Source organism: Ipomoea triloba, chromosome 10 (assembly GCF_003576645.1).
Source record: "Ipomoea triloba cultivar NCNSP0323 chromosome 10, ASM357664v1".
NCBI classification, from domain to species: domain Eukaryota; kingdom Viridiplantae; phylum Streptophyta; class Magnoliopsida; order Solanales; family Convolvulaceae; genus Ipomoea; species Ipomoea triloba.
This window is the reverse complement of record NC_044925.1, coordinates 775,301-799,801: the sequence shown is the minus strand read 5'-3', so window position 1 is coordinate 799,801 and position 24,501 is coordinate 775,301. Positions and strand designations below refer to the sequence as shown.

Genomic DNA, 24,501 nt, shown 5'->3' with positions numbered 1-24,501 from the left:
ACAATCCAATATATGACATGATATCTTTTCCAAATTCCAAATACAATGGCTTTCAATCATTGGATTATATCACAAGCATCTTAGCCCTTAAGAGCATCCACATGTGTGGATCATATCAAATTTTTTCAGACCAATAAACCAAAAGTGAGTTCATAACTAGTGTGAGAGGGAGTTTTATTGGAGTTTTTAATTTTTGCAAGTAATGGATTATTGTGGGGCCCAAACTGACGCATTAAACATGGAAAATGAATGCAGGTGCGCGTTTCGCGCACCTGCTGTGCGCCAATGCACGCGCTGCTAGGCGCGTAAATCACTTTTGTTAATTTTTTTTAAACTTTTTCAGAAATTGACAGCTATTCTATGCTTCTGTTTCCTTCTTTTTTGTTTTGCTTCTTCCCTCTACTGACTTCATTCCCACGTGGACTGAAATAAACCCTCAAAAAACTATAACAGATAAGGATGCTCTAACTGGTATTTGCCTTCACTATACTATATATAATAGTACACTATCTCTAAATCATAAACCACAACTCTTTGAATTCTTGCTCTCTCTCTTAACCATTCATATAACTCTTTATATTCTATATTCATCTCCATTCTCTTTGAAAAAAATGTCCAAGACGTGCACATTCGAACAGCTTCATACTTTATTGAAAAAGATCAACTCTTTTTGTCGTGTGTATGCTGATATTTCCCAAGATAAAACTAAGGGTCATTATCATGAAGTGCTACCAACACATGTTGGAAACACTCGACCATTGAGGTCACTTCAAACCAATATGCAAACTATAATGGCAGTTGTCGCTAAATTAAGAGGATGTATTGTACATGTTGAGAACTTGAACCCGAGTGGTACTTCAGAATAAGACATTGTGAGTATTTTGTGATTATATATAAATTGTAAATACTTTGAACGCTTATGTTATTTATTTTAATTGATATGAGTCGTTGATCAAATCTAGATCAATGGCTCAAATCAATGAAAATTTAAAATATAAAAAAAATGAACAACCTCCATTAATGCTCTCATCTAAGCACCTGGGATGACAGCCATCTAAAGAAATTCATTAAATTGTTTATAAAATTAATAAACAAACCACAAATCTTAAGTACACAAACTACGCACCTTAAGTACACAAACCACGCACCTTAAGTACACAAACCATGCACCTTAAACACACAAACCACGCACCTAAAGTTTTTAAATGGCACACCTTAAGTACACAAACAACGCACCTTAAGCACACATATCACGCATGTAAATGTTTAAAATGACGCACCTTAAGTACAAAAACCACGCACCTTAAGAAGGAAATTCACGCACCTTAAGTTTCAATAATTGACTCACCTTAAGCATAAAAATTATACGCACCTTAAGAATGAAAACCACTCACCTTGAGAAGGAAATTCATGCACCTGAAATTTGACATAAATGCAAAAAGACCAAATTGCAACCGCACATTTTTTTAATCACTGTTAATCCTAAACGTTGATTTAGGCAAGATCAATAGCTCACATTTAACCACACATAAGACCATCAACCCCGCACGAGAACTCATATATATATATATATATATATATATATATATATATATATATATATTACTTTTGTGTATCAACTTATTCACCACCCACAAATTTCTCTCATTACAAAAGGAGGAAAAAAATTAGTGCAATTTGTTGGTTCGATGGTATGCTCTAATTGGACTTTACTTTCCGTTTAGTAAGTTGATTAACTGATTTTGTAGACTTATTAGCCGAATACTCCGTATATTATAATTCAAAAAACTTGCAGTCATGCATAATAGGTTTTGATGAACAAAAATCAAACATTTGCATATTTTACAATTTTGATAATTTCTTCCAATTTTAGCAGTGATATAACTGAAGATGCACAAAAACCCACTCTTGAATATGGGAATTTGGTTATGGGCATTGATAAAAAGGGAAAATTGCAAATTTTGTTTCTCAGTTATTTTTATTTGGTCATTTTTGTACTTTAGTGTTACGATTGCAAAAATTAGTTCACCATGTAACCAAATATTTGTAAATTTACTTCATCTAGTAAAAGTAAATTTTATTGTCACGTACTGTTTGATTTTTATTTGGTACCTAATGCCATATTATATTATATTGTCATTAGTCATTGTTGGTTTTACGGTCATGAGGTGGCCGGACAGCGGGCCAACACAATCGTAAAAAATAAGGAAAAATAATATGAAGTATTGAAAAGTAATGAGACAGAGTAGTTGCCCCTTGTATTAAAATTAGAACCCCTTACAATGTGATCCAGAGGTACTTATACAAGAATAATGAGCCCTTGAAAGGAAAGTAAGAAAACTTAACAAATTCGAATTTAGGAAAATTGCCAGAACCGCCATAACTGCTACCTAATTTAGAATAGGAAAGTATTTCACCAAATATGGAAAAGATCCTCAGTGAATATCGCATCACCGCCTCTAAGTGCCGCATCCGGCCGGGCACCACAACCAAGTTGCCTACACCAGGCGGACTAGCGGGATACTAGACCCGACCCATCCACTGGTCAGGGCGGTCAAATTGCGGGCTCTTGATACCGGGACGCTCCAGATTGAGTACCCTACTCGGGAGTATACATTAGTCATCTCTTCTATATGTTGTGCCATGTTACATTGTTACCTGCTTTCTAATAATAAATAAATAAATAAATAAATATTTATATTTTCTAAAAATAATAATACCGGAGTAATTGACAACAAAAGTGAGCAAATGGACTAAACTTGCACGTATTTGGCTAAATTGAGGACTAAGCTTACAATTAACAATTATGGAGTAACAATTATCAAGGACCAAAATGACCAACAAAAATCACCTGGGGCTAATAAAACTGTATTGGTTTTCATTTAAAAAAAAAAAAAGATAAAAATCAAATAGAACCTCAAACTATACTGATTTGTGCAATTAGACCCTTTAACTTCAAAAAGTTTCAGTTAGACCCTCAAACTTGTTATTTTGGAGCAATTAATCCCTCTAACCTATTTATGACATGTAATTGCAAGTCATCTAGAGTTCTAGCCAACATTCGAGGACCGTTGCATTCTACCGGAGAAGGCGACTGGTTGGTCGCCGTCTCCGTCGAATGAGAATGGAGACCAAACTGCTCGCCATCTCCGTTCGAACGAATATGAAAACCAAAGGTGGACATCTCCATTGAACGTAAATGGAGACCAAACTGGGTCGCCATTTCCGTTCGACCAAACTGGTCGCCATCTCTAGTCGAACGGAGATGGGACCGATTTGGTCTCCGTTTCTGTTCGACGGATCTCTATTGCTGGAGAAGGCTGGTCGCCTTCTCTGGCAGAATGCAACGGTCGCCGATGTTGCTTCACTCGCCGGATGTTCATTGGAGTTGGCTGAAACTCTAGGTGACCTGCAATTACAGGTCACAAATAGGTTCGAAGGTTTGATTGCTCCAAAATAACAAGTTTGAGGGTCTAATTGGAACTTTTTGATGTTGAATAGTCTAATTGCACAAATCAGTATAATTTGAGGGTTTATTTGACCCTTATTCAAAAAAGAAGAAGAAGAAGACGAATAAGAAGAAGAAGGAGGAGGAGGCGGCTTATTGGCATAAAGATTCTAAATCTTTATGTTGAGTGAAAATTATATCAATATTTTTAGAATTTGTTAAAAATATTAAATATTTGTGATTTTTGAGTTATTGTATAAGAGCGAGGTTTGCTTCAAATAGCAGTTTTTCCTATGAATTGAAATTTTTTAAATATTTGTGTTTTGTAATTCAAGGCTATAAGAAATATTTGTGTTTTTAAATTTTTAATTATTTGTGTTTTCTAATTTTTAAATATTTGTGTTTTTAAAATTTTAAATAAAGCTACAAGAAAGGAATTCAAGGCAAAATAAAAACAAAAATAAAATAAAATAATAAAAATTATAAAAGACAAAAAGAAAGTTGAGTTGGGTAGGAAAGCGCACACACGACACTGCACGTAGGTAGTCCTTTCTGGCCCTCTCCAACAACCCATAGCAAAAGTTGAGTTGGAAACGACGACGTAAAGAATAGCCTAGTCAAAGGGAAAAGCTTTTATGACATTACGGGTGCTCTCCTCATTAATCAATTTGGGTGTTGTTGGAGTTAATTATCAAATTCCTTATATAACTTAGAGCATTCTCATCTGTAGTTATTTTGAAGTTCATGGCAGAGAAATATCTCTTTTTTTAAAGGTAAACGTAGTTATTCCATTAATTCATAACATAAAACGTTTACATCAATGATCAATGAAATTGTAAACCATTCCTTACAGTCAGACATAGAAACAACTTTTCTAACTATGCTATAGAAAACTTGAATCGCAGATTGTTTCATAACTCTGAAGCTATGTTCCTTCAGGGAGCTTAAAGCTTCATCAAAGATCTGGGTCTTCGTCATCATTCTTTTTTGCTCGCCCAGGATAAGATCAACACTTGTCGAAACCAAACTAAACGATTTATGCTAATGAAAATGAAAAGCTCGTGAAAGTAACGAGAGGAAAAATGCTCGTGAAACTAACGAGGGAAAAACACAATAATAGAGAAAATAAAAAGTGGGTAAAGTCAAAGTAGGGTTGGGAGTTCAAGACTACCAACACAAACGCCAATACCTACCTACTATTATTTTATTCAAAGGAAGAGAAAACGGAAGAAGAAGATCTGTGGCAGTGGTCGGAGGCGGACGGAGCTGCGACGGTGGTCGGGGCAGAAAAAGAGCGAAAACAAACATAGAAGGTGACCAAAACCGCCGGCTCAAAGCTCCATTAGAGCTCCGGCCGGAGGCCGGCAGTGGAAGCTGGAGTTGAGCAGCAGAGAAAGGCGTTTGGTTTTAGAGAGAAAAAGGAGGCAGCATTAGAGTTTTCTTAATGACTTCTGGACTTATGGCTGAGAAATATCTAATTTATAATCTTGAAACTGATGTAAAGAGGAGTTATCTCATGGTTTGGACTTCCTGCAAATGAAGGGATCATGTCAAGGAAAATAAAAAAATAACAATAATAATAAAGTAAGTAACAACAGTGCGTGCCTAGCGATTGGTGCGCACTGCCGCTGGGGTGAGTCGCTGGCGGCCACTCTGACATTAAACCATACTTTTTAATTTTTTTTTTGAAACTTTCAGAATTTATCCGTTTTCATTTTTTTTTATCTATCTATCTTTCCCTATTCTCTTTCCTAATCACACTTACAAAAACTCCTCAATAACCGTAAAATATTTTCACTGATAAGGATGCTCTTACTATCGATTGCATTAGGAAATCCATTTAGCACATTTGATGGTTGACAAGCATCACCACACCAATCTTGCATGAATTCCTCTTTGGTCAATTTGGGCAATAATAGAGTTGAATGTGAAATCCCTTGCATTACCTACATCATGTTGCACCATGAAATCTATTTGTCACATATGCTTGACTCGAATCCCTAATTATCAACTCCATCGACCTTCTAAAGCTACGCTAAGGCCATTGACCTTATAGCATCCCAATTAGTGAAATTTTTGTGAGGCTTTTTATAACTTGTTAGCTCGCTTGATGAGATATTAGAGATGATAGATAAAAAAAAATTTGAGATAGTCTTTGTTTTTGGGGTTTCCCTAAGATTTTGGTATAGTAAAAAATAAAATTAAAGATTAAAAAAGAAAAGAGAAAGAAAGACAAGCAAGTGCTGCGTGCACCAGTAGTGTTTCGCCTCATATATGGTTGTTATATCATACTTAAAACGAATCAGTGATAAGTAAGTGGACTTGACTTCTAGTGGATCACTCATCCTATGATTCATGATTGGTGTAAACCAAGCACGCTTAACCACAGAGTTCTTTGGCTATATGGTTATCATATCCTATTTAAAATCAATTGGTGATAAGTAGGTAGACATTAACCATTTAACCACATCCTTCTAGGGTAAGCCACAACGTCACGTCTCGAATTCAAATCAAATAGGGGCTAAACTTGGCCAACGCCAACAACTAGTGATGATTTGTTTCTTCCTGAATTAATCAAGGAAAAATTTGTCAATAGACAAACATAACTGCACCAATCTTGCACGCATTTATCTTGTGACAAAAAGTGGAATCGCTCACCCCATACACCTTGCACCCTGCCCCGACAGTTTGTGGAGGGGTAAATCATGGTGACTCAGCTGACCAACAGATACTAGACTTTTACTCACTGCCGCTGGTGAGACTCGATTCTTGGTCTCATGTGATAAATTTCACTCCTGCGATCAGTTGAATTGCTCATGTGGACATCTTGCATGCATTTCTCATTCGTAAAATTGGGGGATATTGGAAAACCATCCACAAGGCCTTATACCTTATTCCTCACTAGTAATGTTGTCATTGCGATTCGCTTAAAAAATGATTTACAAAAATATCTAATAAATGTTTAATTCCAAAATAATTAAAAGTCAATATGTGTATTAAATATTACAAAAATAGTACAAAAAATAACCATATCTTTCTCAATTAAATGTTTATAATACTTAGATAAAGCATAAATAACGGGCTATTTATATTATATATAAAGTAGTAAAGTACGATATATTTTGCTTCACCTTATTCAGTGTGTCATATCACACCTGTTAATTTCAATTCTATTGAATACAAACACTATCTTATATAAAAAATTTAAATTATAAATAGTTTCATACAAAATGGGAAAGATCACAAATAGAATAAAATTTATATTGAAAATCTTAGTAATTTAAATACCTTTTTTAAGTTTTCAAAAAAAAAAAAACCTTTTTTAAAGTTTATTTGGGTGACGAGAAAAACTTGTAGTTATTGTCTAAAAGTATGCAAAGGGTAAATCCCACTTCAACGGTATAATAGCATCAAATTATGCTTTTATATAATAGCTTGCAAACTACATCAGAAAAGTAAATTGTACTAGAAAAATTACGTGCGACAAACTATATCAAACTCATGACTTTGAAAACAAAAATCACACTACATTCACTTAATCACACATTTCAGAGCTTAAATAGTTTTTATTATTGTAAAAAGGGTCAAATACACACCTAAACATTATACAAAAGTGTAATTAAGCTCTTAAACTTAATGTTTTCAAAAAAAAAAAAAAGCTCTTAAACTTAAAAAATGTGCAATTAAGTACTTCAACTTCATAAAGTCAATCAGATAAGTCCAATTAGCAAGTAACTAATAGGTGATCGGTAACTACCATCGTTGACCACCATATGAACAATAAATATAAAAAAGTCAACGGAAGCCAAAACGGCCGCCGACATCCTTCTACAGGAAGAAAGCAATGTTTGATTGTCTCCTCCTCTAGGAAAAAGGCGATCGACGTCGCCTTCTTTAACTGAGGAAGAAGGCGATTGCCTTCGACTGGTGAAGAAGGCAACCATTGACCGACGACCGAAAAAAAGTCGTCAACGAGTGATTTAACCATATGAAATTGAATTACTTGGTACTACCAGTAGGTGATCGGCTATTGACGTTTACTTGAATTTTTTTAAAGTTGGGAACCTAATTACACTTTGATATAATATTTAAGGGTCTATTTAACTATTTTTTCTTTATTATTTGGATTTAGTGATGTAAAATTGGTTTGATATGTCATGTGTCTGATGCGAATTGGAGCGGCATACCTATAACCTATAGTTCACATTAAATACGGGATTTTAATATATATATATAAATTTTATTTTATTTTTTTTGTAAAAATTATTTACTATACGCCAATAAAAAACAGGGGAGAAAAAATAAAAGGAAAAAAAAGAAAAAAGCGAAGCTGCTGGGGGAGGAGAGAGAGAGAGGGAGGGGAGAGATTTTTAGACAGAAGAGAGAGAAAATTCGGGCCAAACGGAGAAGAGGGAGAAAAATGGGTAAGGCAACAGCAGCAGCAACAGTGTCTGTAGCATCAGACAAAATGAAGCGGAAGAAGAAGAAAGGGCGGCCATCTCTCTCGGATCTCCGGACCCGAGACGGCAATCAATCACCGGGTTCGAATCCGACAACGCGCCGATCGACGCGGCGTAACCCTAATTTGGGCTCCCCGGCCTCCCCTCCGCCGGAATTTGACGAGGACGACGACGAGAGGAAGGAGAAGAAAGTGAAGCTCGTTGGGCGGTTGCCCCAGTCCAGCGCTAACCAGCCCCAGCAGCATTTCGAGAATTCGCCCGGGAATTCGGACTCGGGTTCCGACCCGGACGACGAGAATCTCGAGTCGTCTGTTAAGAAACGCAAGGTCGACGCCGAAGATTGCAGATCTGAACTCGCCGTCTCTAATCAGGTTCCCCAATTTTTCTGGCTTATTTTATTGTATTTTTTTGTTTAATTTTTATTGGAGGGAGTGGGGGGAAAATGAGGGGGGAATGATTTCAGAATGTTTCTAATAATCCGAATCTGGGGGGACGTAATCAATGTATTTCTATTTTGGAAAAAAAATTGAAGAACTTTTATATATTTTTTCTCTTGTAGAAAAATGATTTTTGGGATTTTCTGTGGCTCAAATTGATCAATTTTTTCTAGAAAATTTGGCGCGTAACCCTTTGACTTTCATGATCTCAATTCTCAAGTCCATGTGTTTTGACTCAACCATAAATTTTCTGTTATATATAATCCGGAACAAATTTTTTTTTTTTGGTATTTATTTCTTTCAAATATGGATATACTTACTTAAAAAGAACATTTTTGTTAGTATAAACGGGTGTTCTACGGAGTATTAAACTGTATTCTTGATAATTTCTTGTTTATGGAATTCCCCTTTTGAAAAGTATTGCTGTGCTTAAAGTACTATTTATAAAAATATACATATCACGTTTAGCAAAGTCCCAGATTTAACTTTTCTTTGATTATTTTCAGTTGCTAATTTTTTTGTGTTGTACTTGCTCTGCTCTTTTGTGCTTTGTTTTACTCCCTTATCCATTATTGAGCGACTCCTTTGACTGAATCTTGATAATTTCTTGTTTATGGAATTCCACTTTTGAAAATTATTGCTGTGCTTAAACTGCTCTTTCACTGTATTTAAGTTGAGTAATTATTGCTCAAACAACATAAAATTTGTATTAATTTTGCAGGGAGAAAAGACTTTGAAAGCGATGGACACTCAACATGGTTTTAATCTAACCTTTCACTCTCTGGAAATCTTGATTTTATATAAATAAATACACACATGTATATACACTATATATATATTCGTCAGAAATTCCCAGTAATTCGGTATGCTTTTCTTTCTTTTTTGTTAAATGTAATTGTGATTATTAATTTTGTGGACAGGGTCACCATTGGCCTCTGGCCCCACAACACCTTTGCCAGACAAAAAGTTGTTGGTCTTCATTCTTGACAGACTTCAAAAGTGTGTATTTTTCCTTTTAGCTCCTTGGATATTCTTTGAGGCTCTTACTGTTTTCAGATTATTAGGCTTATGCCAGTTTCCTTTTTATAACAAATGCAGGAAGGACACTTATGGTGTATTCTCTGAACCTGTGGATCCAAATGAGGTGCTTTTGCTACTAACACTTTCTTTTTTCCTGCTGATTCTTGTTCTGTGAAAGCTAATTTTTCAAACGGTTTCTTTGCAGCTACCTGATTATCATGAGATTATAGAGCACCCAATGGATTTTGGGACTGTGAGAAAGAAGCTTGATGGTCGGCTTTATTCAAACCTTGAGGAATTAGAGGTTAGTTATTGATTTTGAAGCTGAGAACTGTATTACTGTAATGCTTTTTACTGTTCTTGTAAGTTATAGTTCTAATGAAGCCATATGGTTTTATGTGAGCCAGCCATCTAGTGATAATGATGTATGTTTCTTTTAATTTTGATTGTCTGAGAAGTATGGATGCAATGTTGCATTGGTGCACATATCTTCATTCCAACCCTACATGATATGGGAGTCTAGAGCATTCTTTTAATACAGTTAATTAAGCCTTTACGCCTTTTATAAAACATAAATAGAGGTATATTATTTTTTGGCTGACAGTTCTAGTGATTAATAACCAGTGCCCCTTTTGCAATTGGATGCCCTTTTCAAGACCTTCAACATGAGAATGTTAGTTTTGGGTGTGGTGTTTGGAAAATTTTCCAAATGGTTGTATGGTTTATACTGAGCATCATAATTCTGGGAAATACTGCTAGAATTTTATGCTGTTGTATACGTGTATGTTTTATTTACAAGAGTAAAGATAAGTAATCTGCTAGAGGCTTGATTTATCCAATCCATTCTCATGGTGTTTCTTCATGAAAAATAAATCTATTATTCCATATTTTGATGTTCTTGTAGTGTATCAAACTTTTTAGCATTGCAAATATATCAAAGTGATTTTTTAAAAAGTTGTTCTGCTAGGTGTGTTGAGAGTATCATTGTTCTTGACTAGCAGTATCTCAATATTACCTTATGAATATCTCATTATTACCTGCAATGCCTCTGTGGTTGCCATCTTCCTGTTCTAGTTTTGTATGTTCGCAATTTCTCCACAAAGGAGTTTTTTGTCCTCAATCTACAGTAGCGTGTCTTAAGGATCTAGCTCTTGTCTTATTTACACAAGAAAAATAAAAAAGAAGAGGTTTATTTAGCTCTTTGAATCTTCTACCAGTTAACCTCTAGTGGCTTGGCTGTATGCATGGATCTCCCTGATTCTTTGTATTATCTTATCATTCTTTTTAATTTATTTTATTCCATTTCTTCTGTATTTATTTAGTGCATTATTTATTGGGGATTGGTAACATTTTGGCACATGACTGGTTTTAAAATTGACTGCAACATATTGTTTAATGCAGGCTGATGTAAACTTGATATGTTCAAATGCAATGCAGTATAATGCACCGGATACTGTTTACTTCCGGCAGGTGTGCCTTATTCTTTGTATGATGTGCCTCATTGCTTATCTTGAATCTGCTTGATCTTGAAAATTTGACTATTTCAGGCACGGTCTATTCAAGATCTGGCAAAAAGGGACTTTGAAAATTTGAGGCATGAGGGTGAGGATGGTGAACCACAACCTAAGGTTGTTCGTAGAGGCAGGCCCCCAAGTAGTAAAAATATGAAAAAGTCTATCGAGACATCTCCTGTTGATCGTGTTGGTCCTGAGATCTCCTCCGGGGCAACTCTTGCCAGTGGGGAGGATAAAGCTATTGGATCTAATTCTTACAATCTAAGAAAGGCACAGCCACTTTATAGGTTTCGGTCTAATGATGTATCTTTGTATCGTTCACGCAATGGCGAGAGTTACTCTGAGCGGTCCACCGATTGGAATGATGAGTTCCCAGGTTTCAACATGTACATTATGTGCACTATTTCTATTTCATCTTTTATTGTGAAAAATGAGCAAGCATCTTTTACTTCTTCAGCTTCAATTTTGAGAGCTGACATGAAGTATGGAAGCAAACACTTTGCACTTGAGGACAATAGGCGTGATACCTACAAGCAATTCCATTCATCTTCTGGAAATGAACCATCATTATTTGACAACAGAAATGGAAACCTGAAGTGGTTAATGGCTGTATGTCTCTCTCTCTCTCTCTCAATAATATCTCTCCTCTACTAAATGGTGGCAGGATTGGTCTCTGACTCTCTGTAGACTCAAATCCCGTTTCCAGATAATTTGGGAAATATTATAACAAACCTGAGAACTTGGCATCATAACTCCTGACTGAATTGCCACTTGTTTGTCTGGCAAATATTTCCATATGTTTTTCTCTTTATTATAAATAATTTGATGCCATGAAAATTCAAGTTGGAACAGTACACTTCAATATTTTATTGTCTAGCAATCTAGCATGACAGCTGTTCTTTGATAATGGAATTTGCTCATTTGATCTATTGCCTGACTGAAACTTGGCTTACTGTTCAACTACTATGCAGGTAGGGCTTCAGTTGGAGCAGCACGCGTATGCAAGGAGCCTTGCCAGGTATGCAGCAAATCTTGGACCTGTTGCCTGGAAGGTAGCGTCAAAGAAATTGCAGCACGTTCTTCCTCCGGGAGTTCAATTCGGTCCAGGGTGGGTGGGAGAAGGCGGAGCTCGGCCACAGCCATCGTGCCTTTCACCTGAGACGCAGAACTCACCAAATAGATTGGCAACTGATCACCATTCTAGTAGACCTTTAACCCCGCCTTTTCCTAGTTCAAACTCTGCCACCGCAAGCACATCCTCTGAAGCAATGGTTGAAGCTGTCAGGAAATTGAATAGCCTGAACGAGATGTCAGACCAGCGCGGTGGTGGTGGGTACACCACCTCTCAGGCGGCCTTACAAAAATCCATATTTCACCCAAACCGGAATGGCATGAGTGGCATGTTTGGATACGACCTGAATGTCCGAGTTCAGCCCCCAGGTCCAGCCTCGCCAAGTTCTAGCATCCAAATCGGTTCACCAAAGCAGCCAGACTTAGCTTTACAACTCTAGTTAGGCCCTATAACTAATCGCAAAGGTTCGAGGTGTTGTGCAATTGGACGCTAATGAAGGAAAAGGTAAGATAGCTCAGCAGCAGTGTAACAGAAAAAGCGTAGGAACTCTACTACTGGGGAGAAAACTTGTACAGATTGTGTATTCAATTTTTTTGGGTTGAAACTCAGGGGGATGTCTTCAGCACCCAACCTTTGAATCCCGCAGTTTAGATAAAAAAGAAAAAGAACAAAAAAAAAAAAGAAGAGAATAGAGAAATGGTGAATTTCTTTTTAGAATATCAATCAAATCATACATTTAAAAATTGTATTGTATTATGTCCGTAACTACTACTCAGTGCTTAATTTGGATTCCAAAATTCCTCTACTTGCAACTTTCAACTTGTCTTTACCCTAAAGCACTTACCATTTCACTTGTGTTGTATATGTATGTATGTTTGTTTTGGAACTTGCTACCCAGCACACCCTCCTCGGCCTAACTCATATCCATTGCAGTCATTAGCCAAGAAGCATTGTATCTCTATTGGTGCATGATCAAGTATCCATATAGTTCCGTCTGCACAGATAGTTCAGTTAAACTCAAGATCAAGCCTTGATACTTGCAGTGTGGAAGTATCACTCTTTTGTAGGGACAGGTAGTTCATTTTGGGTACTAGATCATATGAGAGCACCACCAAATGAGCTGCTGAATTAATGTAATTTATCTAATAGTCTTACTGTGGGAGTTTCATCATATTGTGACCTTGTGGGGTAGTTCCTCTTTGGCACCAAACATTGGTCCTCCTCCGTAATCTGTTAGACTGGACTGTGAAAGCGTTAAGTTAATAAATCTTGCATTTTCTAGACAAAGTATCCATAGCCTAAGATCTTAAGCAAAGGACCCCAATACATTTTAGTTGTAGCTACTAGCTAGGCAACCAATTCACGACAAGTACATTGAATCACATGCTAAGACCTTCTATCTCACACAACCTACAAACCCTTTAGCACAACCCAAAATTCAGCTTCAACTGCACTAAAAGATCGAGTCAATGCAATACATGCATGAATCTTACTAACCAATATCCTAAGAGAATTAAGGATCGAATTTGCTAAAATTTTTTAGTTTTTTTTTTACATTTCACTTAACTCATGAAAAACTTAAATGTTTTCGAACAAACACCCTAACGAACGATCAATGGCGGCGGCTGCATGGAATCTGTCGTTACCGTAGGGCTGCAGTTGCCGTCGAAGACTATATACAACAGAAATGATACAGACGTGTTTCTTTGACTTTGACTGGATAAACCATTCATACTTTCATTAGCACTAATTACTAATCATTGCTTTAATAATATATAATTTAATAATTCCTCTAAATTGTTTATTTAAATTTGTATTTTACACTGACATCTTCTTAGTCGATCCCATCCAAAAAATATTTTAAATGTGCTTTATTTTTTTTTTCTACATAATTTGCGGATTATTACACATATGAGTGAGGTTTACCAAAGTACACACCCTTAAATGAAATGAGTACGAGTTTCACTAGTCACTCAAAAAATTATATTTTATGAAACTATTTATTTATGATTTTAATGAAAGATATTCGTAATACGGGCTTACGGTGTATATCATAATCTCATATTGAAGTCCTTAGAATGATTAATTAGACTAATGTAAGGTTGTACAATTCCGACCGAGTTAGTCAAATAGTTGATTTGGTAACATAGTTTCAAATTTAACTCCTTATAAAAAGGAATTACTTATTAATTTTTTTGGTTTGAATCATTGTAAAGTCACAAAGTTGTCTTCACTCAAATCACATTTTAAAGTAATATCAGTGAATGTTTTCATAAATCAAAGTCTTGTGGAGAAACCTAAATTTTTGTGTTGAAAAATGATATCTAAATAAATTAAAAAGAGTGGCACTTTATGTATGCTCAAATATAGTTCAAACGTGCACGCCATCACATGCCAAGTGGCACAACCTCAGTGGACACTCAACTGGCAATAGAATCTCTTACCAAACCCAAACACGTAATTCCGAAAGGAATTTCTAACTAATTTTTAGCTTATAAATTTCCAATTTTAGATAATAATTCTAAAATTTAGTCTATATTTTCTTTATATATATGAGACATGCATGATGCAACCCCGCCAAATTGGTATTGTGATTGACTTAATAATCACAAGGTTTCGACTATAAGAACTATCTATTGACCTTTTTAATTTGAGCTAGTCAGAACAACCTAATCTGATTTAATTTGTTGTGATCTTTTAATTAGTTAACTTGGATTTCTAAGCAAACCTTACCCAGAACGCATTTTTTTTAGCAATTACAAATTTTTTCGTAAATTAAACAATTTAAAAGAGCAGAAAAAAAATTATAATTATAATTATAATTATAATTCTTATCAACATCCATCTGTGCAGTTTGGAGGCCATAGCACCAAAAATGTATATATATAAATCAAATAAGGGTTGAAATACCATATAATATGGACGGTATGATTGAACCAACAAGTAAGGATATAGAAATCATATAATTAAAGAAAAAAAAATATTCTAGTTCAAAGTCATATGAGAACATAGAATCTCCATTATAAACCAAGCAAGGATACATAAGGATCACACTTTTATAAGATCCCTTCTTACTAAAGATATACAATAGCAATAATATGAATTCAACATGAAAAGTGCTTCTTCTTTTTTTTTTTTTTTTTTTTTTTTAATAATTCTTTTAACATAAAATTATATTATAATATTTATTATTTCCTGACATATTAAATATTATCAAGTTTATTCATAATAAATTGACTGATTCACTTATGACAAAATATTTGATGCATCGTCAGAGTATAAGAATATACCTATTGGTTCAGAATTTGGAAGTTATTAGCAGCTTTTAACGCGCTTATTAGACGCACACATTTCACAAACATGGCTGACTTTTCAATTTTTTAAAATCTAAATCAAACTTGCAAAACAATCTCACATTTCTCATCCACCTCATAAAAACTATATATAACAAAAATCCAAAAAACAAAACATCAATGGGAATGCTCTAAGTGTTATACACCACACTGAAGCATCCCAGCACATTGACAAGGATTTTTTTTAAAAAATTATAATAAATATTTAATTGTAAGAAACATAATTATTTAACTTATATGCAGAAAATAACAAATAAAAAAATCTAGTCAAGTATAATTTTTATTTGAATGAGGTGACATATTATTGTTTTCTGCTGACATATAACACTTGTATATATTTGGACGATGTATTAAATATGCATTTTTATTAAAAAAAAAAAAAGTTCATATACGGAGTAATAGTTAAATAGAAAAAGTCGTATAATAGTATAATACTGCCACATCAAGCATTCAAAAAGACAATTTTGATAATGGAATGTAACAAAATCTGTAGTCATATATTATAAGGAGTATTAAACAATGCTACAATAATATAATGTTATGCATAAAAAAATTGTAATTTAAAATCATAAAATAATGTATATTTTTTGGATACTAAAGAAGGGGTAACCCAAAGCGAGTTAATGCCCGTTCTCGCTCTTAACGAGCAACACAACATACTAATTTTATCATCCTCCACTAGGCGCTTAATTTTCACCGAAGAATCAGTACACTCAAACGAGGCATATCTATTCTTCAGAACATTATTTGCGAGCTCATCCGCCACCTTATTAGTTTCCCTAGGAGTGTAAGTAACTCTTATAGTCCAATCCCGATTGATCAAAGCAATACACTCAGAAACGATGTCTTTTACCGGTCCCAACAGGGTAGTTCCCTTATTAATCCTTTAAAAATATTTATAGAATTAAATTAGAATTTATTTTCTATTAAAAAATAAAAAGAGAAAAAGATGTTGTTGCCAAATAAGACTCTACTATTGAAAAGATATCCCAAAATAATCGCATTTTAGAAAAGGCAACAATATCCGACCCGACCCATAATCCTTTCTCGGTTTATATTCTTCCCTGTTTTTAACGCAGCATCTCTGTTTCATTCTTCCATTAACACCTTCCGGATTCTCAATGGCCAGAAAGGCTCGTGGGAACTCCGCGTACGTCGTCGTTTCGCTTTTCATCTTCTTCGGCTTGCTCTACAACCGTTGCATCTATCATGCCGCCGTTTCTTATTACGCCGTCCCCTTTTCCGGCGTCGCTCAGCCGCGAACCACCAAAAGCGCAGCAGACTTTACGGCGAATAAGCTCATCACTGAGAATTTCCGACTGGGAGCCGGCGGAGCCGCCCCTGGCCGTCGAGTGATCTCCACCGCGCCGGCGATTCCGGCGGTGGCCGTCGCGGTGCCGGACTGGGAGGTGTTTGTGGTGGCCTCGCCGGAATATTCGCCGTTGAATTTGGATGAAGATGACCCCTACGTCTGCGTATTCGAGCAGGGAGAATCCTCGCCGGCGATCCCCGTCGGAGTGTTGCCGTTTCCCGATCGGTCACTGTTCAAGTGCGAGTCTCCGAGAAGCGCTCGCCGGAGAAAGGTGAATAAGCAACCGATTTTGACTCTCTCGTCTTCTCTGATCAATTTCACTTCTCCCCCGGAAAATTCGCAACCGTCTCTGCTCCAGTGGAACTTTCTCGCGTACGACTCTATCACGACGGCGGACGACGTCGTTTTGTTCGTGAAAGGCGTTAACAACCGTCAAGGCATCAACCGGAACCCAACGGAACTCCGTTGCGTTTTCTTCCCGGGAGATGACACAATTAACGCCGTCAAAACCGCCGTCACCAGCTCAATACAAGAAGTCTTTCGCTGTAAGCTACCGGAATTCCCTGCCGGAAAAAAACAGCTCATCAAAGTCTCCCTCGAAATCGTGGGACCCAATCCGATCATCGTCCCCACCGTGGCTTTCTACAACCCGCCTCTCCACCTCCCCGAACCGGAAACCGAACCGGGAACTGAACCGGGAAATAAAAAGTCCAAGCTCTGCGCCGCCACAATGGTATATAACGTCGCGAAAAACTTAAAAGAATGGGTTATGTATCATTCTCGAATCGGAGTCGAAAGATTCATACTTTACGACAATAACAGCGACGACGAATTGCGACAAACAGTGAAAAACCTCGTACAACAACAAGGAATCGACGTAACAACCTATTTTTGGCCATGGCCGAAAACTCAAGAAGCCGGTTTTTCGCACAGCACAGTATACGCTAATAGCTCGTGTAAATGGATGATATTCACCGACGTCGACGAGTTTTTGTATTCAAAATCGTGGGACGATTTCCACGCGCCCTCACAATCGCTATTACACTCCGTTTTACCGGAAACCGGTGACGTGGCGCAACTCAGCGTGGCTTGTCTCGAGTTCGGGCCGTCGAACCGGACTTCCCACCCGACGGCGGGCGTAACGCAGGGGTATAATTGCCGGAGAAAGAAGGAAAATCGGCACAAATCGATTGTTTTATTGGACGCCGTGGATTTTTCATTGGTTAATGTAATTCATCATTTTAAGTTGAAGCCGGGGTTTAAGACGGTTAAGGTGAAGCTCGAAGATATGGCGGTGAATCACTATAAGTATCAGGCGTGGCCGGAGTTTAAGGCGAAGTTCCGGCGGAGGGTTTCGGCGTATGTGATCGACTGGACCCGGCAGGAGAATCCGAACTCGAATGACCGGACTCCCGGTCTAGGTTACAGGCCGGTCGAGCCGGAGGGTTGGGCGATGAGATTCTGTGACGTGTACGATGAGGGGTTGAAATTGCTGACGCGGAGATGGTTCGGCGTGGAATCTCCGGCGGGTCTCCGATTGGCTTGGCAGAGTAGATGATAGTCCAACCTTAAAACTCTATTTAATTTTTTTAAAGATTTTTTTTTTTTTTACATAAATTTGGTTTACATTGTTTTGGTGGATTTTGATTGTAGATATACTGATTATATATTCTTTTGTCATTTTAATCCCATAATTGAATGGGAGATGATGATAACATTCTTCTGTCTAATCCATTTGTTACGGTCAAATACTCAAATTCCTTCCTAATCACAAAAAATAATAATAAAAAAAAACTTTTGTGATTATCTTTTTCTAATTGGGAATTTTTATTTTATTAGTAGATAGTTTTGGTGTGAGTGTTTTGTTTTTTGGGGTCAAAATACAATTAAATAAATAAAAATCAACGGGACTACATGTTTTCAAAAAAAAAAAAAAAAAGTTTTCAAAAAAAAAAAAACGGGACTACATATATATTTGAGTTAAAAAGATGTCTATAGTATAGTATCACTTCTAACATATAATAAGCTAATGTGTTATTTTCAATGTCAATTCTTGAGACGAAATGCAATATGTTCTAGCCAATTAATAAGCCAACAAATCACTTCTACCTGATGAGAGCTTTTTGGGTTCTAGCCATGTAAGCCAACGAGTCATTCTCGGTAGCTAATGAGAATTTTTGTCCCAATATATTATATTTTATAAAATACAATATGTTCTAGCTAAGCAAGCCAAAAAGTCGTTCTCCGTATCACTTCTAATTGACAATAACTTTTTTCCCAATATATTATATTTCATGAAATACAATGTATTCTAACTGAAGGAGCCAATAAGTCATTCTCAAATTAAAAGTCTTTTTCCCAACATATACATATTGGCTATGTTTGGCAAACCTAGCTGAAAAGGTAGCTGAAAGCTGAAAAGTAGCTGAAAACTGAAAAGCTATAAGCTCGAAGCTGAAATCTGAAGAGCTGTTATGCTTAAAAGTATTTGGTAAAATTAGCTTTTTGATAAGCTGATAAATGTAAAAAGACTAAAAATGACATCTTCATACATTTTAAATAATTTTAAATTTAAATAGGTTTGCTTATATATTAAAATATAAAATAATGAAATCAATATATTTAAATAAAATATAAAGTAAGAACATATATTTGAAAATATATAAAGTAAAAAAAAATATTTATAATTTATAAGATTAGTTCATACAAAAATTAATGTTCAAACATAAATATCAAACTAAAATTACAACAAAACATAATGAAAAAAAAATGTCAAAAGGGTTTTAATTGAGAGGGGTAAAGGATGTCATTTATTTAAAATAATAAGGATAAAGATGGAAAAAAGTTAAAAAGCTACTAGCTTATTTTGAAAAGCTACCCCAAGTAGCGTTTCAAAATAAGCTCTTATTTTAAGCTACTTGCTTATTTTGAGAACATACCAAACAGAGCTTATATCTTATTAGTAGCTTAAAATAAGCTATAAGCTCCTAAATAAGCTCGGCCAAACAGAGTCATTGTATTTTATGAAATATTTAGGAATGCATAACTTAATTTGGTAAAATAATAAAAATATTAATTACAGTTTATTTCTCAAAAACAAATTCTCTATTTTTGTAATAAATATTACCAAATAATTGTCAGCTTAATTTGGTAAAATAATAAAAGTATTTATTACAGTATATGCACATATATAAAAAGAACATAATTAAAAAAATTATATATAATTGGAATGATTCTAAATCTATAATAAATTTCCATATATGTAAAAAAAATATTTTCCTATTATGCATGCTGATTTGAATTTTAATTACCAAGTCTTAATTACTTTACGAAATTAATTATATTTCTTTATATATTATATAGAGAGAGAATTAATTAGGACCAAATGGGAACTAGTAGTCTCGTGAGAATGTAAGAACTAATCTTATCTGTCCATTCGAGATAATCAAGAGTTGAAAATTAAGGAATTGAAAAAACACAATACGTGCTATTTCTATAATTACAACGTTACTGTACTTTTGGAAATGCTTGATAATACATTTGCAGATAGCGGGTTGTGCACTCGCAATTTATATTAATGCACTCACGTGTATGCACTATTAATAATTATCCACCGATGTACTATCAAGTGTTTTTGAATGCACTATCGTAAATACATAGACATTACCATATATATTTTTTTCTATTTTCCTTAATTTTCAACCTTTGTTCATTTTAGATGGATGAATGAGATTAGTTTGCACTTTCTCACATGACTGCAAATTTTCATAGGAGCTCAACCATATATATATATATATATGTGGAAGGGTTCCCGTGCGGTTGTGCGGTTACGCACCTTAAGCATTACATAAAGAGAATATTAATTGATTTAATATCTTTTTTTTTTTAGTCTAGCTTCTCTTTAAAAAATACAAAAAAGATACAATGTATGAAAATTAACAGGCATTAAAACATCAATCTAGTCAATAATAACCTATTGCAACATTTATAAATTATAAATAACTAATTAACATCAATGTGGCTTTCTGGTTAGAAAACACCATATAGTACCAAGTTACCAAATATTATTTGACAAAATAATTGTCACATATAAGTTAGTGAAGTTAATATCAGCACACCATAGTGTCACAAATAGTTGTTATATAAAGAGTACTGCGTACTGTGTTTTTGACCATAGTGTCAAATAATGTAAGTTCATTGAATTGGTGTAAGACTGCTTCTTTCAAAGTCTAAATCTATACCACCCATAATAGTATAGTGGAAGAGTGGTCAAAACCCATATATACGTTTGAACGAAAAACTTAGAGCTATTTCAACGCTTCTGTCCGGTGTATCTCAACTGGTCAACATGCCCTCAAATTCATCAATTTATTTATTTATTTTTATCCTTATTAGGGTTCGATCTCAGCACATGCAGTTGCTAGCAAAATAAATTAAAGTTTATGAACTTATTTTGACCTAGTTGAACAGTTGAGTTGTATACCCAAGTCATCAAAACCCATATATGTTGGATTGTTGGTATACTAAGAAATTTTATTAACCCACAATATTCTTTTTTTTCCTAATGTAAACTTCAACATAATATGGTACCGATATTGGACTCATGTTTACTACAACAATGCTTTTAGGAGAGCTATTATTGAATGAGCTGAGGTTTGAGCGAAACTCGACTAGATTAAATGGTCACATATAAACATCATATCCAAAATCCATATCCAAATTTGGAACCTAAAAATGAAAGCTAAAACCTATGTTAAGAAACATGGGTGAAGCATGACTCTCGTACAGTCGCGTCGTATTCAAAGTTGTTGAGTTTGATTATTGTCAACACTCTATTAGTCGAACCTATCGCATGCACATGGTGTTTCTAGTACAATTTACATGGTTTATGTAATATGTGAACTATTACATATAAATAGAGTTTACTTAACAAACACTCTTAAATAGTGTGATTGCGAATTTTTCTCATCACCCAAAAAGAAAATAAAGCATCATCCTACGAGATCATTGAATGGAAGCTTTGCTTGAACTTCGATATGCATGATCGCCAACTTTGTTGCTTTTAGTATTGTCTTAGTCCAAACATCCAATTGGCCGGATTTGGGCACACAGCAAATGGTTTTCTGACTCACAACTTTTTACTTATACAACTACACATTATGTTCAAAGATTCATCTTAAACTTTAAATACGATAATCTTCACAATTATTAAACATTTTCTTGATGTAAAATTTTAATAAACATAGATGCGAAGGTTATTAAATCAAAAGATTTAATTAGTCTCAAAATTTATCAAGAGCCAAATTTTAATAATTTAATTAAATAATAAATTTTCATGAGGGAAAAAAAAAAGGACACAATTTCATTCTGGAAAGTGCTAGTTGAGAATGTGGAATCAAGCAATTGTAGGTACTATGTAAGTGCTTTATTTGCCATTTTTATTCTTTGATTGCTTCACAAGTCTCCCTAACTTGCAGCCTTGACCCTTTATCCAGTCTCACCTTGAGGCGGACACAATTTTTTTTTTTATAAAAAAAAAAAAATCAGAGAGAGAGAGAGAGAGAGAGAGAGAGAGAGAATGGTATTGTGAAGGTTGGCTTGATTATGACATATATCCACAGACAGTAGACAACATATGCATGATCATCCTAACCTTAACATATACTAAGAATTTGGTATATGTTGACAAGAGGTTCCAACTTAACAATTGTTTATGGATACATTTAAACTTTGATATATATAATTTTCAACTAATTGGGGTCAATTAGGTATGTTTGATTTGTCTATAACATTGCTTTGCACATAAGCACTTTCACTAAATGTCTTAAACAAAAACAAACAAATTAAAAATACACATACATTTAAAATTTTGACAACCATATATAGCGTGATATAGTATTATCAAAACTAAAAATAAAGAGAACAGAATTGATAGATAACACCATATACAGAAAATATTCGTTTCTTGTCCAAAATAAACTCATAGCTCATACATTACGGTTTGATGGCATCATTGTTGCTTTCTATAATTTGTTGAGCAGATACTATAGATATGTTAGGGTGTTCTAAAAAAGATGTACTCAAAAAAACTTATAGTATGGTGGGACTTGGGCAACGGCCCATGTTAGAATTTGGTTGGTTCAAAGAGGGAGCTAGTATTACAAGCATGGACTGATGGGCATATATATTAAAGTTTTGGGCTTTGGGGGAGAAGATAAGGCCACTTTGAAGATGTATGCATCCAAATTAAACATGCAGAAGAATAAGAAAGAAAATAAGAGAGATCAGAGAGAGAGAAGGGTTATATTTATTAATTAATTAATGTGAAGGCCGGTTGGCTTGATTAGGACATCCATAGGACATACCATGCTTGGTGATCCTTACCTCATGGCACTTTGTAGTTGATATGTTCATAACATATTCCGACAATACTACACACAAGCATAAATTATATATATATATATATATATATATATATATATATATATATGAGCTAGTTCAAGTGAACAATTTGAACAATAATACAGTCGGAATGAATCGTCTTTGTGTTGAAATTCTTGATTGCACAAGTAGCTTAGCACAATTTTTTGTTAAAACTGTTAACCATTGATGAATCATAATGTGACGGTTAAAATCAGTCCTTACTTTGACGGGAGGATCCACTCAAATTTTAAAGTTGGGGTGTATTTTGTGAAAATAGGTTTAAGACAATTGGGGTAAACCAAGCAACTCAAGTTTTAAAGTTGGATTAGAATGAATCAGGTAGCCTAGAAGGGTAGATTTGGGCCTTATTGAGTTATTGTTAGGGGTAAGAATAGGTCAGGGAGTGTTGTGTTTGTATATGCAACAAAGCCCTTGGAATAGTTAGCCCTAATAAGACATCTGAAACTAGGTTAGATTAGTCCACCATGATTGTGTCGACCATGGTCCAAAAACATATAAAATACATTATTTTTATAATGATTTGCCAAGGACTTTGTGGTCTAGTGGCATCAAATCCTTCCCTTTATATGGGAGGTGGTGGGTTCAAGTCTTAGTGGAGACAATACTGATTCTTGTGCACCCTATATATTGTAATAGAGTCAGTAGTCTTCAAAAAAAAAATACATTATTTTATTCCAGAAATTTCATTATTTTAAACACATATAAAGTACATTATTCTAACTCATAAAATACATTATCTTATTCTATAATGTTTATTTTATTCTAATACGTGCGAAACAAATTTTTTTTTTGAAATATCAAAATGACGTAGTTTTTTACTATAGTTCATGTACACCACGGTCCACACAATAACTTGCCTCAGTCTGGTCTTGAAGATGCGAATACTAAAATACTGTCTATTTTGCAAAACTTTAATAATAATAAAAGTTTGATTTCTTTTGAAGATGTGGGGATGCTTAGAGATTATAATATGAGAAAATAAATTATATTTTCGACTTTTACATACTTTAATGAGTAATTTATATAAAATATTATATTATATAAATGGATCTATAATTTATTATCATTAAAATAAATAAGAGACAATAAATTGCGGGCCTATGAAACAAGCACTAAAACTTCTAGAGAGAATACATCATATCATTGATTATCCTAATTGCCTGCTTATTCCTTAGCTAGCTTGTGGTTGGTTAGCTGCCATTCCTAACATCATTTGCTAAGCTCTAGCTGTAGTCTATAGGGTCTGGGTTTCAATTTGAATTTAATTTGCATTATCTTTTGCTTTGCTAAGCTTTAAAAAAAAAAAAAAAAAATCCACGAGGTTTTTCGGGTCTTTCTCCGTCCGTTTAACAGTCCGAGTTCACCTGATTAATCCCTGCTCGCTCCGGGAGGCACGGGAGCTAGCCAATAGGGAATCGTCACTTGTGGAAATCAAACCCAA

At 34.8% G+C, this 24,501-nt stretch overlaps 2 protein-coding genes across 2 annotated transcripts; both read left to right on the top strand.

Moving 5' to 3' along the window:
• Positions 1 to 7,779: 7,779 nt before the first annotated feature.
• LOC116032504 (bromodomain-containing protein 9) lies at positions 7,780 to 12,770 on the top strand. The gene is made up of 9 exons (XM_031275094.1): positions 7,780 to 8,279; positions 9,067 to 9,103; positions 9,266 to 9,344; positions 9,444 to 9,489; positions 9,571 to 9,669; positions 10,767 to 10,835; positions 10,913 to 11,255; positions 11,337 to 11,488; positions 11,851 to 12,770. Exons 1-9 carry the CDS (start codon positions 7,869 to 7,871, stop codon positions 12,388 to 12,390), a joined length of 1,776 nt encoding a protein of 591 aa, XP_031130954.1. The 5' UTR covers positions 7,780 to 7,868; the 3' UTR covers positions 12,391 to 12,770.
• A 3,568-nt stretch (positions 12,771 to 16,338) lies between these two features.
• On the top strand, positions 16,339 to 18,365 carry LOC116033484 (glycosyltransferase family 92 protein Os08g0121900-like). The gene has a single exon (XM_031276231.1). The coding sequence runs from the start codon at positions 16,426 to 16,428 to the stop codon at positions 18,172 to 18,174; it is 1,749 nt and encodes a 582-aa protein (XP_031132091.1). The 5' UTR covers positions 16,339 to 16,425; the 3' UTR covers positions 18,175 to 18,365.
• Positions 18,366 to 24,501: the final 6,136 nt, after the last annotated feature.

Bases quoted from the DNA above. Each gene is read 5' to 3' on its own strand.
- LOC116032504 (XM_031275094.1), top strand. From the start codon at position 7,869: ATGGGTAAGGCAACAGCAGCAGCAACAGTGTCTGTAGCATCAGACAAA. The intron at 9,104-9,265 runs GTTTTAATCTAA...TTTTGTGGACAG, and splicing joins AGCGATGGACACTCAACATG to GGTCACCATTGGCCTCTGGC. The intron at 9,670-10,766 runs GTTAGTTATTGA...TGTTTAATGCAG, and splicing joins CAAACCTTGAGGAATTAGAG to GCTGATGTAAACTTGATATG.
- LOC116033484 (XM_031276231.1), top strand. From the start codon at position 16,426: ATGGCCAGAAAGGCTCGTGGGAACTCCGCGTACGTCGTCGTTTCGCTT.